Source organism: Scyliorhinus torazame, chromosome 15, assembly GCF_047496885.1.
Source record: "Scyliorhinus torazame isolate Kashiwa2021f chromosome 15, sScyTor2.1, whole genome shotgun sequence".
In the NCBI taxonomy this organism is placed as follows: domain Eukaryota; kingdom Metazoa; phylum Chordata; class Chondrichthyes; order Carcharhiniformes; family Scyliorhinidae; genus Scyliorhinus; species Scyliorhinus torazame.
This window is the reverse complement of record NC_092721.1, coordinates 178,043,647-178,057,785: the sequence shown is the minus strand read 5'-3', so window position 1 is coordinate 178,057,785 and position 14,139 is coordinate 178,043,647. Positions and strand designations below refer to the sequence as shown.

The following is a 14,139-nucleotide window of genomic DNA, read 5'->3' as shown; positions in this document are numbered from 1 at the left end:
GGAACGCGAGTTCCTGCCCATCATGTCGGGTCGCCATTCCTGCCAGAGGCCAGCATGAAATTATTTTGCAGTCCGTTATAATGAGATGCAGATGAGGGATCGGCCAGAATTTTCAGCCCCCACCCAATCATCCATGCTGCCAGGGGGGTATCACGTTGGTTCAGAACATGTCAGACCAACATGGTATGTACATGTTTGTACTCACTCAGAAGGCGGCCTGGGCCAGCCTCAGGAGATCGGAAGATGGAGGCCTCCAGAAACTGTAGACCCTGGAACACACGTTCATCCAGGTGGGTCTTCCAGCCGCAGGTGTTTCTGTAATGGCTGCCTGTCATACCCTCCAAAGTTGAATTTGTGCCTACGATTCATTTGCTCACTGAAGCATTGAGGCGGTTGTGCAGTGGTATTGCCACTGGACTAGTAAACCAGAGAACCAGAGTAAGCTCGGGAGGCCCAGGTTCAAATCTTGTCACTGCAGATGGTTAAATTTAAATTCAATAAAAATTTGGAATTAAAAGTCTAATGATGACCGTGGAACCATTGTCGATTGTTGTAAAAGCCCATCTGGTTCACTAATGTCCTTTAGGGAAGGAAATCTGCCGTCCTTACCTGGTCTGGCCTACATGTGACTCCAGACCCACAGCAATGAGGTTGATTCTTAACTGCCCCCTTAAGGGCAATTAGGGATGGGCAATAAATGCTGGCACAGCCTGTGACACGCACGTCCCATTAACAAATAAAACAAAATACAAAGATTTTGGACACACATCATAAACTTGTCCTTCTGCTCCAGTGTTCTATGCAGAGGTTTCTTATTTTTCTCTCCTCATTTAATCACTTTACAAGTTTTAGTTTTCCCAATGCCTATAATGTCTAAACTACAATTTTTGACTGTTACTCCATTTTGAAACTATTATTCATACTACCTTTTCCACATGAGCCCTCCACATTAACCCTTACCAACTTTTACAGATGCACCATAGAAAGCATCCTATCGGGCTGCATCACAGCCTGGTATGGCAACTGCTCGGCCCAGGACCGCAAGAAACTTCAGAGAGTCGTGAACACCGCCCAGTCCATCACACGAACCTGCCTCCCATCCATTGACCCCATCTACACCTCCCGCTGCCTGGGGAAAGCGGGCAGCATAATCAAAGATCCCTCCCACCCGGCTTACTCACTCTTCCAACTTCTTCCATCGGGCAGGTGATACAGAAGTCTGAGAACACGCACGAACAGACTCAAAAACAGCTTCTTCTCCACTGTCACCAGACTCCTAAATGACCCTCTTATGGACTGACCTCATTAACACTACACCCTGTATGCTTCATCCGATGCCGGTGCTTATGTAGTTACATTGCATATGTTGTGTTGCCCTATTATGTATTTTCTTTTATTCCCTTTTCTTCTAATGTACTTAATGGTCTGTTGAGCTGCTCGCAGAAAAATACTTTTCATACCTCGGTACACGTGACAATAAACAAATCCAATCCAATCTCTCTTATTCACTGATTTAAAGTCCATGTGTCCACCCTCCTTCTCTTTTCCACTGGGTCCCCGACCCCAGCCCAGTTCAAGCGCAGCCCGTTCCAAAGTTACAGTTCCTTCCTGTCCCAGTACTGGTGCCACTTTCCTGTAAAGAGAAACCCCTTTCCCACAGCATTCCTTCAGGCAGGTTCTCACCTTCCTATTTTGTTTATCCCTATGCCAGTTTGCTTTATGCTGAATAATCCAGAGATTGCAACCTTAAGGTCCTGTTCTTTAATTTAGCTCCTAGTACTCTCCAAGCGTGATCGCTTGCCTCCTTTTTCCTCTGCGGTCGGTTCTAACATTAATCACAACTGAATACTCCTCTGCAATATCCTTTCAAGCCAGTTCATAATGTTTCTCACTGTTACCAGGTAATAACATACCATGTAAAGATACACAATCCTGCTTACAAAGGATGCCATACAGCCCCCTAATTATTAAAGACCTTACAACTACCACATCACGCTTCCCTTCCTCCTCCTTTCCCATTTGGGCAACCTCCTGCTCCAGAGTGCCTTCATCCACATACCCGACAATCTTTATCCCTATCCTCACAAGGGGCAAATGTATTGTACCTGCTGACTTGGATCAGTTCTTGCGGGTCCCTCCTGCGGTTCTCCACCTCACCTGTGTTCCTCATACCCTGCACAATAGAAGTCACAGCAACACCATTCTGAACCTACACCGCTCGACCACACGTCACCAAAGATTGGAGCAAATTGTGTCAGAGTATCTCCAACCCACATTGCAACTCAGTAACTCTGAACTCGAGATTCAAGATTAGATACTTACTATAACGTGTTTGCTCTGGACAGTCTGTCTACATGCTGCAAGTGGGAATTATCATTGATTATACTCAAATTATGGGGCGACCTGATCAAGGACAGTCAAGTTAAGGTCAATGATCAGCCATGACCTTATTGAATGGGAGAGCAGGTTTGATGGGCCGTAAAGTCTACTTCTGCTTCTATTTCTACATTCTTATGAACAACCAAGGGAAAGAAGGAATGTATAAGATATTGCAGTCCTAAAGTTTTACATAATCAGTTTTTCTGAATTTTCATTTATTGCAAATTTACAGGATGAATTGCAAAATTCATCGCAAAATGAGGCACGTGTATTTTGAAATTAGGATCCTTTCAGCCTTTAATATTCCTGTGAAAGATTATTTCTCCTGACTCAATCATTGTTAAAATGTGATATTTATACTATTGTGCACATCTTCTTGATCATAAACAGCATCAAAGTCACAATTTCCATCAACTTTTAATATTTTTTTTTTTAAAAAGAGAACTTGTTCTAGGAATATAGGTGACACAACTTGGCAGCATTTCTTACTCAGCAAAGTTGCCATGAGGCTATTAAGAATTAGCCACAGTGCGTGGGAGTAGGCTACTGTAACATGAATCATAAGAGTGGTCACAGCACAAGAGGCAGCCATCCATCCAGCACATTGTATCAGGGGCTGGATTCTCTGCCCCGCCGTGCCACATTTCTGTTTCACCCCATCGGCGGGATGCTCCGTTACGCTGGCTGGTCAATGGGGTTTCCCATTGTGGGGCAGCCCCACGCCGTCGGGAAACCCCCCGGGCTGCCGGCAAAATGGAGCATCCCACCGGCGGAGAATCCAGCCCCAGATCTCTGCAAGAGCAACTCAGCTTGCGTCACTGCCCCACCTCTTCCCTGCAGCTCCGCAAATCTGCTCTTCAGATACTTATATAACTCCTTTTGGAAATCCAGGATTGAATCTGCCTCCACCATATTCCTGATCCTAACCTCTTGCTGCTGTTTTTGCTAACCACTTTAAATTGGGGTCCTCTGGATCTCAACCTTTCCACCAGTTGGATCAGTTTCCCCTAGTTACTCTGTCCAGAACCCTCATGAGATCGAGCTTCTCAATAACCCTCCGCTAGAAACAGTTTCTTCCTCTCACCTTAAGTCTTTTTGAAAGAAAAAGTGTGAGGCTTTCAAATTTGCCAAAAAGTGAAAATAAATACAATGAAACTAGACACTTCCATTATAAAGCCAAATTTAAAAAGATTACTTTAAACAAAATGTTCACATATCAAGACAGAAACTGTGATTAAATATTAACTATGATGTTCCAGAAATAACATATACAAACCAAAATACTTTAAATAGGTCAATTTTCCAAACATCCTAGCTCAAGCATCTATGTGCAAAAACAAGATGCATTCATTGCAACCCAGGTCAGGTATGGAAAAGCAGAAACTAGTGAACGGGCCTGGAAAACACACATACCTTCAGTAGGCTCCTCTGCAGCGGAGTGGCAATCTGCACAGAAATGGAGGTGCACATGCATGATTAGGAAGCAGCACTTTTTCTACTGACAAGCAGATCTAGTTGCTTTTTTCTTTGTAGTATTTTATAATAAGATGCTTCGCACTCAGCTCTGACAAAGCAGCAAGCAAAACTGAATCAAAGAGCAAGAGCATTTCAGTGCAAGAATGACTACACCTGGGCATTTTCAACAAAACATATTTTAGATTGTCTTGTTAAAAGTAAATCCAATCAGTGAATCAAACCTCCAAAGTGGGCAAGATAGCATCAAGAGTCCTGCATTTGTGAGCACTGCTACATCAGTACTCACAAACGCTTTAAACAAAGGAATGGGTATTTTGGGGAACAAATAGTTTTCAGATACGAGAAAATCAAAGTCACCCTCATTAAATATATTAAAATTCCAATTCATAATAATCAATACAATGAAATAGGATGTTGACATGCAACTTGAGTGAAATACTGTTTCTATACAGTGCACCCAATAAGCATTGTGCAACTGTAATATGGAAAAAAATTAATGGACGTGTCACCTCCAGCGTAACTTATTTGACTCGGATTTCATTTAATGTTGCACCCAGGTTTGCAAATGTCAAACAAAACTCTGCATAAAATTGATCTGTATCTACATACAAATTTCTGCTTTTCTAAAGGGTGCAGGAGAGGTCTAATATCCACATTTAATTGATTTATTTTCCCCAAACAGAATTGATCATAGATCTGTTCCTAAGCCTCTGCCAGTGTCTATCTGTAGGAGGCTGTGAACAGATGCAGAAGAGTCACATCTAATGAAGATACTTTCAAAATCTCGCCTCTCCCAGAGAAACCCTAGTCACAAAATATATATCTGTATCCCACTACTCCGATACAGTCGATAATGGAAAGGGAAGGGGTGCTTGAATTGAAGTGCAATAGATGAAAAGGCAACTCCACTAGTACACTTATTTTTCAGGTGGAATTATTGGCCTGCTTTAATTGAAGCCATAAATGAGTTTTAGATAAAATAAGTAACTTGTTTTTAACATGAAAATCATTGGAAACATTTCACACAAAAATAAATCCATTAGATCCCCAGACATAATATCCACCAAAAAAAATGTTAAAGTGGATAGCTGTCCTTCAAAGACAAGAAAAATTACAGTTGCACAAAAGCTTAACGTGTAACTCCGGGCGGCACAGTGGTTAGCACTGCTGCTTCACAGCGCCGAGGACCCGGTTCGAACCCGGCCCTGGGCCACTGTCCGGTGTGGAGTTTGCACATTCTCCCCATGTCTGCGTGGGTCTCACCCCCACAACCCAAAGATGTGCAGGGTAGGTGGATTGGCCACGCTAAATTGCCCCTTAATTTGAAGAAAAAAAAGAATTGGGTACTTTGAATTTACAAAAAAAAACATGTAACATGAAGTGAAGTGTGAAAGAACTGCATGGACTGTACTGTGTATTCGAGTATCAGCATACAGTGAAAACCGGCAGACTGTGGATATCTCAGACCACCAGCAACTGACTGGTTGATAAATGAACAGGTCAATCAAAGAAGGCCCATGCCCTAGCAAGACCTGCACAGACAAAAATTAGGAAAACAATGGCTTTGAACCAGGGGCTGGTTTAGCACAGGGCTAAAGAGCTGGCTTTGAAAGCAAACCAAGGCAGGCCAGCAGCACGGTTCAATTCCCGTACCAGCCTCCCCGAACAGGCGCCGGAATGTGGCGACTCGGGGCTTTTCACAGTAACTTCACTGAAGCCTACTTGTGACAATAAGCGATTTTCATTTTTTTCATAACCTCAAAGCAAACAAAAATGCATAATTGAGGGTTATTCATTCCAAACACCAGCAATTATTGAAAATATGGAGAATTGTTTTAGTCAGCCATGAGAAATAATTTGGGGCAAAACTGGGATACAATAGTTTAAGTTATAAACTTAAAAACATTTTAATAAAGTGAATATTTAAATGAATAAAGATCAAAATGCCCAGATGTGGGAGAATGAACCTAGAGTTATCTAAGGCAGCAGCTCATCACACAGCATGCAGTAATCAATGCAACAGGACAAAAGTTGAATTATAAAGCTGCTTTTCGCATCAACTGACGAAGCTCTCTTTTGTGGTAATTTTTAATGTCAAACAATAGCGAGCACTGAGATTTCACAGAAAACAAAAACACTTAAGTTGGCTCAGATCTCAAATAAAGGGGAAGGAGCATTTCCTTTTATTGCAAAGTCAGCAAGTTGTTCTTGTATTGTGAAGTCGGACTTGCAAAATAAACCATGAATATAACAAAACCAGGGTGGAGAGATAATGGTGTCACAAGGTATTGGTACCAACAAGTAAAGTACACTTGATATATTTTGCATTTAATTAAGCAGGGTTAAAACCACTCAAACATATTGGACTTGAGGTACTTGCAAAGTATTTCAGAAAATTACCAAGCTTTCACTTTACGATAATCCAAATTTATTTTGAATGCATTTACCAGTTATGTTAATTTAAGAACTACAGTGTGCTGGATACACTAATATGTGTTTTAGGTTGTTATAATCTCAGTATCCGCAAATTCCAGGAGCATTAGCAAAACATATCCATCCACCCTGTAAACAAATGCAAGTTATTGTCAAACGCAAGAATCAGAAACACACACACAGGCACATACAAACAGGTAATGGGCAAGAGACAGTAAGAAAGTTGTGGATTTTAAGCATAGATGTGAAAGAAAGCACAAGGACTTCTTATAAAAAATGTCTGAGAGATTCAGTAAAATAGGATTTTTATTGTTGAAATTTAAGTTTCGGAAGCATTTGAAATCCGCAAAGTCTTCAAGAAAAACATTTAAGGCGGAAAAACTGAGAAATCCTGTACATCATTTCAGGTGCATTTTTCTCTAAAACTATGCACGAGGATGTGATTTAAGTTACACTGTGTTTAAAAAATGGTTTGACAAGAACAGCTCGGAAGAAAAAAAAAATCAAACTAAGACTTTATCAAGTTGGCTGCCTCTGGGTTTATGCTGATCAAAGGGAAGGTAGCAGCACAGTAATATTGTCACTGGACAAGTAATACAGAGACCGAGGGTCTCTGGCTACCCTGATTATGAAACCCACCACAGCATATGGTGAAATTTGAATTCCATAAAAATCTGGAATTATAAGTCTAATGATGACCACTGTTGTTGATTGTTCACTACTCCTTACCAGGTCTGGCCTACATGTGACTCCAGATTCACAGCAATGTGGGTGACTCTTAAAATAACCTCGGAAACAGCCTAGCAAGCAGTTCAAGGGCAATTAGGATGGGCAATATATGCTGGTCCAGCCAACGATGTCCACATTCAATGAATTTAAAAAAGCTGCCAGATTTTAATATCCAGAATTCATAGTAGTTTCTATTTTAACGGGGACAGCCGCATACCATTTTCCTGAGAAAACGACACTTTCATGTCATGTACGAGGACTTCTTCTGAGATGAGCAATGAAACCAATTTGAGATCTGACTTCATTCAATCTTGTAATACAAGTCCATGTGTACTTTATTACCCTGTTACATGATGATCATGTACATAAGGTTTCATTTCTATGGCAGTCCAAGGAAGGCCGGTTTTCCCTCATCACCTGATATATTACCAGAGTTCACGTTTGGACCAAGCTCTTGGAGGTTAAGAAAAACATGTTGGGTTTCCAAGACTAGGGTCCAGAAACAAACTTTAATCTTTCAAGATGTTTAAGATGTACTTTTCTATTAAACAATAACAAAAGCAGACAGTTAGCAAAATGGAAAAGATCAAGCAAAGGAAAATTCAGACAACTTGTTAAACCAACTGTTTAAAAATATAAAAACATGAAAATATGAAATTAAGAAAAAATGAAATGGAAACTAACCCTTGGTAAGCTCACTGGGAGAAATCTATTTACAGCATTTAGAAAATCAAATTATTACAGCTGGGCACATTATTTTGTCAAAAAGCTTCAGATGGGTACTTCCTGATCAATGATTATACTGCACTATGCCTCAGGATGTACAAACTCTTGCTAGCAGACCAATTACGTAAAATTGCCAATTTTCTATCTGCTGATTTTTTTTTTTTTTTTTTTAAAGTGAACTGATCCCACTCAAACCAGAAAAAGAGAGCAGGGTTGGAACTAGTATGAGCATTATTGACCAACTGGAACGTTCTTTAACAATTCATCAGGCTATGCATTCTTAGCCCAGATATAACAGCAAAATATAGAAAGCAGCTCTGATGACATCAGAAATGTCAATAGTGAACTTGGATAAACCTGCATCCAACTGGCTGTCAGCAGGTGCACCAAGATTTAATTTCTTCTGTTTAAATGTGGGTGCTTTATCCCCAAAAAATGATTTTAAAACTTAACATACCAAGGGTTAGAAGGAGAGAAAATGGTAATGTTCACTCACACGCAGCTCGCTTATTGGAAGAACGACATGATGATGGAGATCGAGAACATTTCTCATCTAAGTCCCCGGGATTTATCCAATATGCACGATAATCTTGGTTACCTTTCTTGCTGGCAGAGGTAGTGTCACACTGAAAAACGTCCTCACAGCTATCAGTGTGTAACCGCTCCTTCTGGAGGAGTTTGTCTACTCTCTGAATAATACAGTCCAAACTTTTATCAACATTAAGCCACACCTTCTCCTAAAGGAGGAAAAATTGGAATGGTTATAAAAAGGATCATTAACTCACAGGATGCAACAGAAAAAAATTTGAATTCATCGAGTATTATGTGAGGTTAAGTATTTTACTTTGGTCTCCCATGGACATATACGGAGTTTTACAGCGAGCAGCTCATCCACCAATCAGGCTGCTCTTCTACATCTCTTCATGTCCTGAACAGCAACAATAGTTTAACCCGAGGAACTGTCCTCTGGTGCTCCTATTTTTTAGCTATGCTGTTGTTCGCTCAGGTCAACAAACCAGTAATCCTGATCCAGAATCAAAATCGCAACCTCTGGTTTTAGATCAAGGTTTTCATCTTAATTTCTAGCATTATCGGTTTCTCTTTCTTCTGTCAATCTGGTGTCAAGGTTGGTGAATTAGGAAGGTAACATAGTAGATGGTAACATCTATGTAGTACATTTAAAAACAAATCAGTGCCACGACTGAAATAGCTGGGGATAGAGATTAACATAGAAAGTAATCGTCAATTCCCAGCTAAAGCAATGCGCAGGCTGAATTACATTTGTTCCATCATGGCCTGCAATTCTAGAAGTGTTGTGCAGTGGTGTTAGCTTTCATTAAATTATACTTTACAATTTTAAATACTAGAAGAAACAAAAGGGAGAGAATAGTTAAGAGTCATATAAAGAGACAATATATTAAAGGAAGTGTTTGGAAACGTTTACTTCTCCAATGAGCAGGCGACAGACAGACAGTTGATCCATGTCCAATTGTTTGACCTGTTTGGCAGATCAAACCACAACCAAATTTTATTACGTACACACACACCCCGATGCACATGGGGTTTTATCGTAGAGTACAAAGTTAATTCTGGACATAAAGAATTCCTGGCAATTTAGTTGAAAAAACAACGGAGAGCCCATTTCCAGTGGGATATATTGGAATTAGATATATTTGCCATTTTACTTTCCAGAAGCTAGTATAAACTTTCAGATATATTTTTCTCGACATTTCTAGAGTACAAAAGGCTCCTATATTTTACCTCCTATAATTTGAACTATGTTAGCAAGAGACATTAAATATAGATGATGTGGATTAAATATAAAAGTATGGGGAAAGAACAGGGGATTGGGACTAATTTAGTTGGACTTTTGAACAACTGACAGGTAAGGAGAGTCAACTAGCTGCCTCCTGCATTGTATCAACCTAATACTTCAACTCTTTGCTTCCATACCGGTAAAGTTTTTAAAAATAAATTGAGTACACCCAATTATTTTTTTCCAATTAAGGGGCAATTTAGTGTGGCCAATCCACCTACCCTGCACATCTTTGGGTTGTGGGGGTGAGACCCACGCAGACATGGGAAGAATGTGCAAACTCCAAACAGATTGGCCCGGGGCCGGGGTCGAACCCGAGTCCTCAGCGCCGTGAGGCAGCAGTGCTAACCACTGCACCGGCTCCCATACAAGTGAAGTAAGAGAGAACTATAAAATTCACTCGCTGACATACCAAGAAAGAGCCCCTTCTTCAGTGAAATTGGGAGTCAACAGTTTTAGTAAAAGCATTAGTGTGAACGTAATGCAGGTAATCTCTTTTCACACACCGCAGTTTTTGTTATCAGTAGGAATTTGCTGTTCTCATTAAAACAGCTCTGAAGAAATGGGTCAATAGAAATATAGAAAAAACAAATCATGGCAAAGGTGAAATGTTGTGTCCTGTTACTGATTTGCTCTTCATACTATTTACACTATTTCAACGATTCTAATTGAAGAACATTAAAAATACAACTGTACATTTTATTCTTTGAATCAAGGACGTTTACATCACTTTTTAATATTATTTTGTATCATAATAGGTTTGCCCCTTTACTGGTGTAACTTACAAAATGATTGAGAATGCAATTAATGCAGTTTGATGCAAGATAAAAATATTGAAAGGAGAGGTACTAACACAGCTTTGCCGATTCAGTTCCTCGATTCACTTCTTTCTGAGCATTTTTTCTATGTGGAAAATAAACTTGCAATGGGGCGGCGTGGTGCACAGTGGTTAGCACTGCTGCCTCACAGTGCCCGGGACCTGGGTTCAATTCCAGCCTTGGGTGACTGTCTGTGTGGAGTTTGCACGTTCTCCCAGTGTCTGCGTGTGAGTTTCCTCTGGGTGCTCTGGTTTTCTCCCAAAGTTCAGAGATGTGCGGATTTGTTGATTGGCCATGATCAATGTGCGCAGAGTTATGGGGATAGGGCAGGGTAGAGTGCTCTTTTGGAGGGTCGGTGCAGACTCGATGGGCTGAATGGCCTCCTTCTGCACTGTAGGGATTCTATGGAAGCGTAAACCACACATGCATGGGAGGCGACAACATAATGGTATTGGCATTGGACTGGTAATCCAGAGATCCAGGGTAATGCTCTGGGGCTAAAGTTCAAATCCTGCCAGGGGAGATGAGAAATTTGATTTCACTAAGAAGCTGGAATTAAAAGTCTAATGATGACCACCATGTTGATTGTTGTGAAAACCCATCTGACTCACTAATAATAATCTTTATTGTCACAAGTAGGCTTACATTAACACTGCAATGAAGTTACTGTGAAAAGCTCTTAGTCACCACATTCCGGCGCCTGTTTGGGTACGCAGAGGGAGAATTCAGAATGTCCAATTCACCTAACAAGCACATCTTTCAGGACTTGTGGGAGGAAACTGGTGCACCCGGAGGAAACCCAACCAGACACAGGGAGAACGTGCAGACTCCACACAGACAGTGACTCCACACAGACAAACCTGGGACCCTGGAACTGTGACACAACTGTGCTAACCATTGTGCTATCGTGCCCTTTATGGGAGTAAATCTGCTGTTCTTCCCTGGTCTGGCATATATGCGACTCCAGATCCGGCATATATGTGACTCCAGATCCACAGCAATATGGTGACTCTCAAAATGCCAGTTCAAGGGCAATTAGGGGGCACAAAAAATGCTGGTCCAGCCAGCGATGCCCACATGAACGAGTAAAGAAAATGCAAATCCCTCTAGGTTTCTGGTAGCAACACTTAGATCAAGAGATTGCAATTTAATACCCCAGAAAGGGACCGTGTGCCACTATCTTTTAGTAATTTGTGCAAATTAAATTAGGGGCACACAGTTGCTAGTCTCCCTCCATCAAGAAAATCTGATTATCCATTTTGGATCAGAGAAAGACAACCTTGCACTTTCCCACATTGAGTACCATTTTGTCAAAATGCTGCCTAATTAATCCATATCTCTTCCTTCTCACATGGACATTCTGAATTCTCCGTGTACCCGAACAGGCGCCGGAATGTGGTGACTAGGGGCTTTTCACAGTAACTTCATTGCAGTGTTAATGTAAGCCTACTAGTGACAATAAAGATTGTGCGCTACATAACCTGGCTCTCTCGACAAATTTGGTTCCCAATGCTTCAAACTTGAAATTCAAGCTGTGTGTTTAATTTTCAACAGGGCTTTGTTCCTCCAAATCTCTAACCTTCTCCAAACCCAAGGCTGTTCTTCAATTCTGCACTCCTCGAACTCTAGCTTCTTGTCACAACAATGTTTTGATTCGCCGTTGACCAGACAGTACGTGCAGCCTATACTTGGATAACTTAATTAAACCCTCCATCTAAAGGCACTACATAAACACACGTTATTGTTTACAGCTATCGGAAGAATGAGCATTGGCTGTCTTTTTCCTCCATAGTCCAGGTCCACAATTTTAGTATGCCAAGTATTTTTCTTTAAATCAAAATCCAAAATACTGCAACATTGAGTTTTAACCTGGTGACTAACTCCCAGTTATCACTGTCTTCACAATATATATATATATATATATATATATATCAATTGGAAGATTAAAAAACGTAATAATCTAAATCAGTCATAGAATTACGGTTGAGTACAAAACTTAATGCTGTCTTACATTAAAATATTAAAATTCACGAAACTTACTTTTGTAATTATCTCAACAGTGGGCAGGTTGACAATCCATCATCATCCTGGGGTTACCATTGATCAGAGACTGAATTGGACCCAACCATGTAAAAAAAAATACTGTGGCTATAAGAGCAAGTCAGAGGCTCAGAATCCTGCGGTGAATAACTCACCTCCTGACTCCCCAAATCCTGCCCATCATCTGGAAGGCACAAGTCAGTAGTGTAATGGAATACACTTCACTTGCCTGGAAGAGTGCAGCACCAACAACACTCAAGAAGTTGACATCATAGAGGACAAAACAGCCCGCTTGATTGGCACCCCATCCACAAACATTTACTCCCTCCACCACCGATGCACAGTGGCAGTATGTCCCAATGACAAGATGCACTGCAGGAACTCACCAAGGCTCTTTCAGCAGTACCTTCCAAACCCATGACCACTACCATCTTGAAGGACAAGGGCTTCCAGTTACAGAGAGGAACAAGATGGGGCTGCCCCCTGTCCCCACTCTTGTTCGCGCTAGCGAGCGAACGCCTGGCGATAGCCCTGCGGGACGCAAAAAGCTGGAAGTAAATCCGGAGAGCAGTGTCTCACTCTATGCAGATGACATGCTCCTCTATGTCTTGAAGCCACAGGAGGGACTGAAGGCAATGCTGCAAATACTGAAACAGTTTGGAACCTTCTCGGGCTACAAACTTAACCTGGGCAGAAGCGAGCCATTCCCAGGGACACAGCTGAAGGGGCTCTCGTTCAAAACGGCCTAGAACAGATTCCATTACCTGGGGATCCAAATAGCCAGAGACTGGACACAGATCCACAAGTGGAACCTGACCAGCCTGGTGGAGGAAGTAAGAAAAGACCTTCAACAGTGAGGCTCACTCCCACTCTCCCTGGCGGGAAGAGTGCAGACGATCAAGATGAACGTACTGCCAACGTTCCTCTTCCTGTTTAGATCCATCCTGATCTTCATCCCCAAGGCCTTTTAAAGGAACAACCCCCGAGTCCTGGCCACAGTAGCACTCCCATCCTCCTCAACAAAGGTACACAACGAGCCCAGTGGTAGCGGCCACGCTGAGAACGTGGACCCAGTTGAGACAGCACTTCGGGATAGCCAAAATGTCCCTTATGGCCCCCATCTGCGGCAATCACAGATTCCTCCCAGCCATGCTAGATACCACCTTCAAAAGATGAAGGCGGGACGGGGGCACACTGACGGTCGGGGACTTCTATGTAAGGCGCAGACTGGCGACACTGGATGAACTGACAAGGAAGTGGAAACTAGCAAGAGGGCAGGAATTGAGACACCTTCAAATAAAGCACTTCCTCCGCAAAGAGACAGTAGGGTACCCCGGGGCCCCAGAAAGTACACTATTCGAGAACTTGATAGGCACAAGCAGCGAGAAGTGGGGGCTATGTGGGAAAATATACGGGCAGCTACTGGACAGAGCCTGAACACCATTGGACGGGACCAGACAAAAATGGGAGGACGAACTGGGGACAGAGGTAGGTTGGGGACTCTGGAGCGAAGCACTGAGCAGGGTGAGTTCCACCTCCTCCTGCGCAAGGCTAAGCCTAATGCAGCTCAAAGTGGTGCACAGAGCGCACCTGACCAGAACCTGAATGAGCAGGTTCTTCCCAGAGGTGGAGGACAAATGTGAATGGTGCCAGAGGGGCCTGGCCAACCACACCCACATGTTTTGGGCTTGCCCCAAGCTTGCTGGGTTCTGGACAGCCTCC

The 14,139-nt window shown here is 42.1% G+C and overlaps 1 protein-coding gene across 9 annotated transcripts in view; it reads right to left on the bottom strand.

Annotated features, from left to right (window-relative positions):
* The window catches only part of LOC140392026 (inositol polyphosphate-4-phosphatase type I A), a 249,394-nt gene that overhangs the window by 57,174 nt on the left and 178,081 nt on the right, over positions 1–14,139 (bottom strand). For 5 of the 9 annotated variants that reach the window (XM_072477194.1, XM_072477195.1, XM_072477190.1 and 2 more), the window contains 2 exons: positions 8,240–8,480; positions 3,793–3,825 (listed from right to left, as the gene is read on the bottom strand). In XM_072477194.1, the coding sequence (XP_072333295.1) occupies positions 3,793–3,825; positions 8,240–8,480 (274 nt within the window). The remainder of the gene's footprint in view (positions 1–3,792; positions 3,826–8,239; positions 8,481–14,139) is intronic. The other 4 variants (XM_072477198.1, XM_072477197.1, XM_072477196.1 and 1 more) reach the window with 3 other exon arrangements.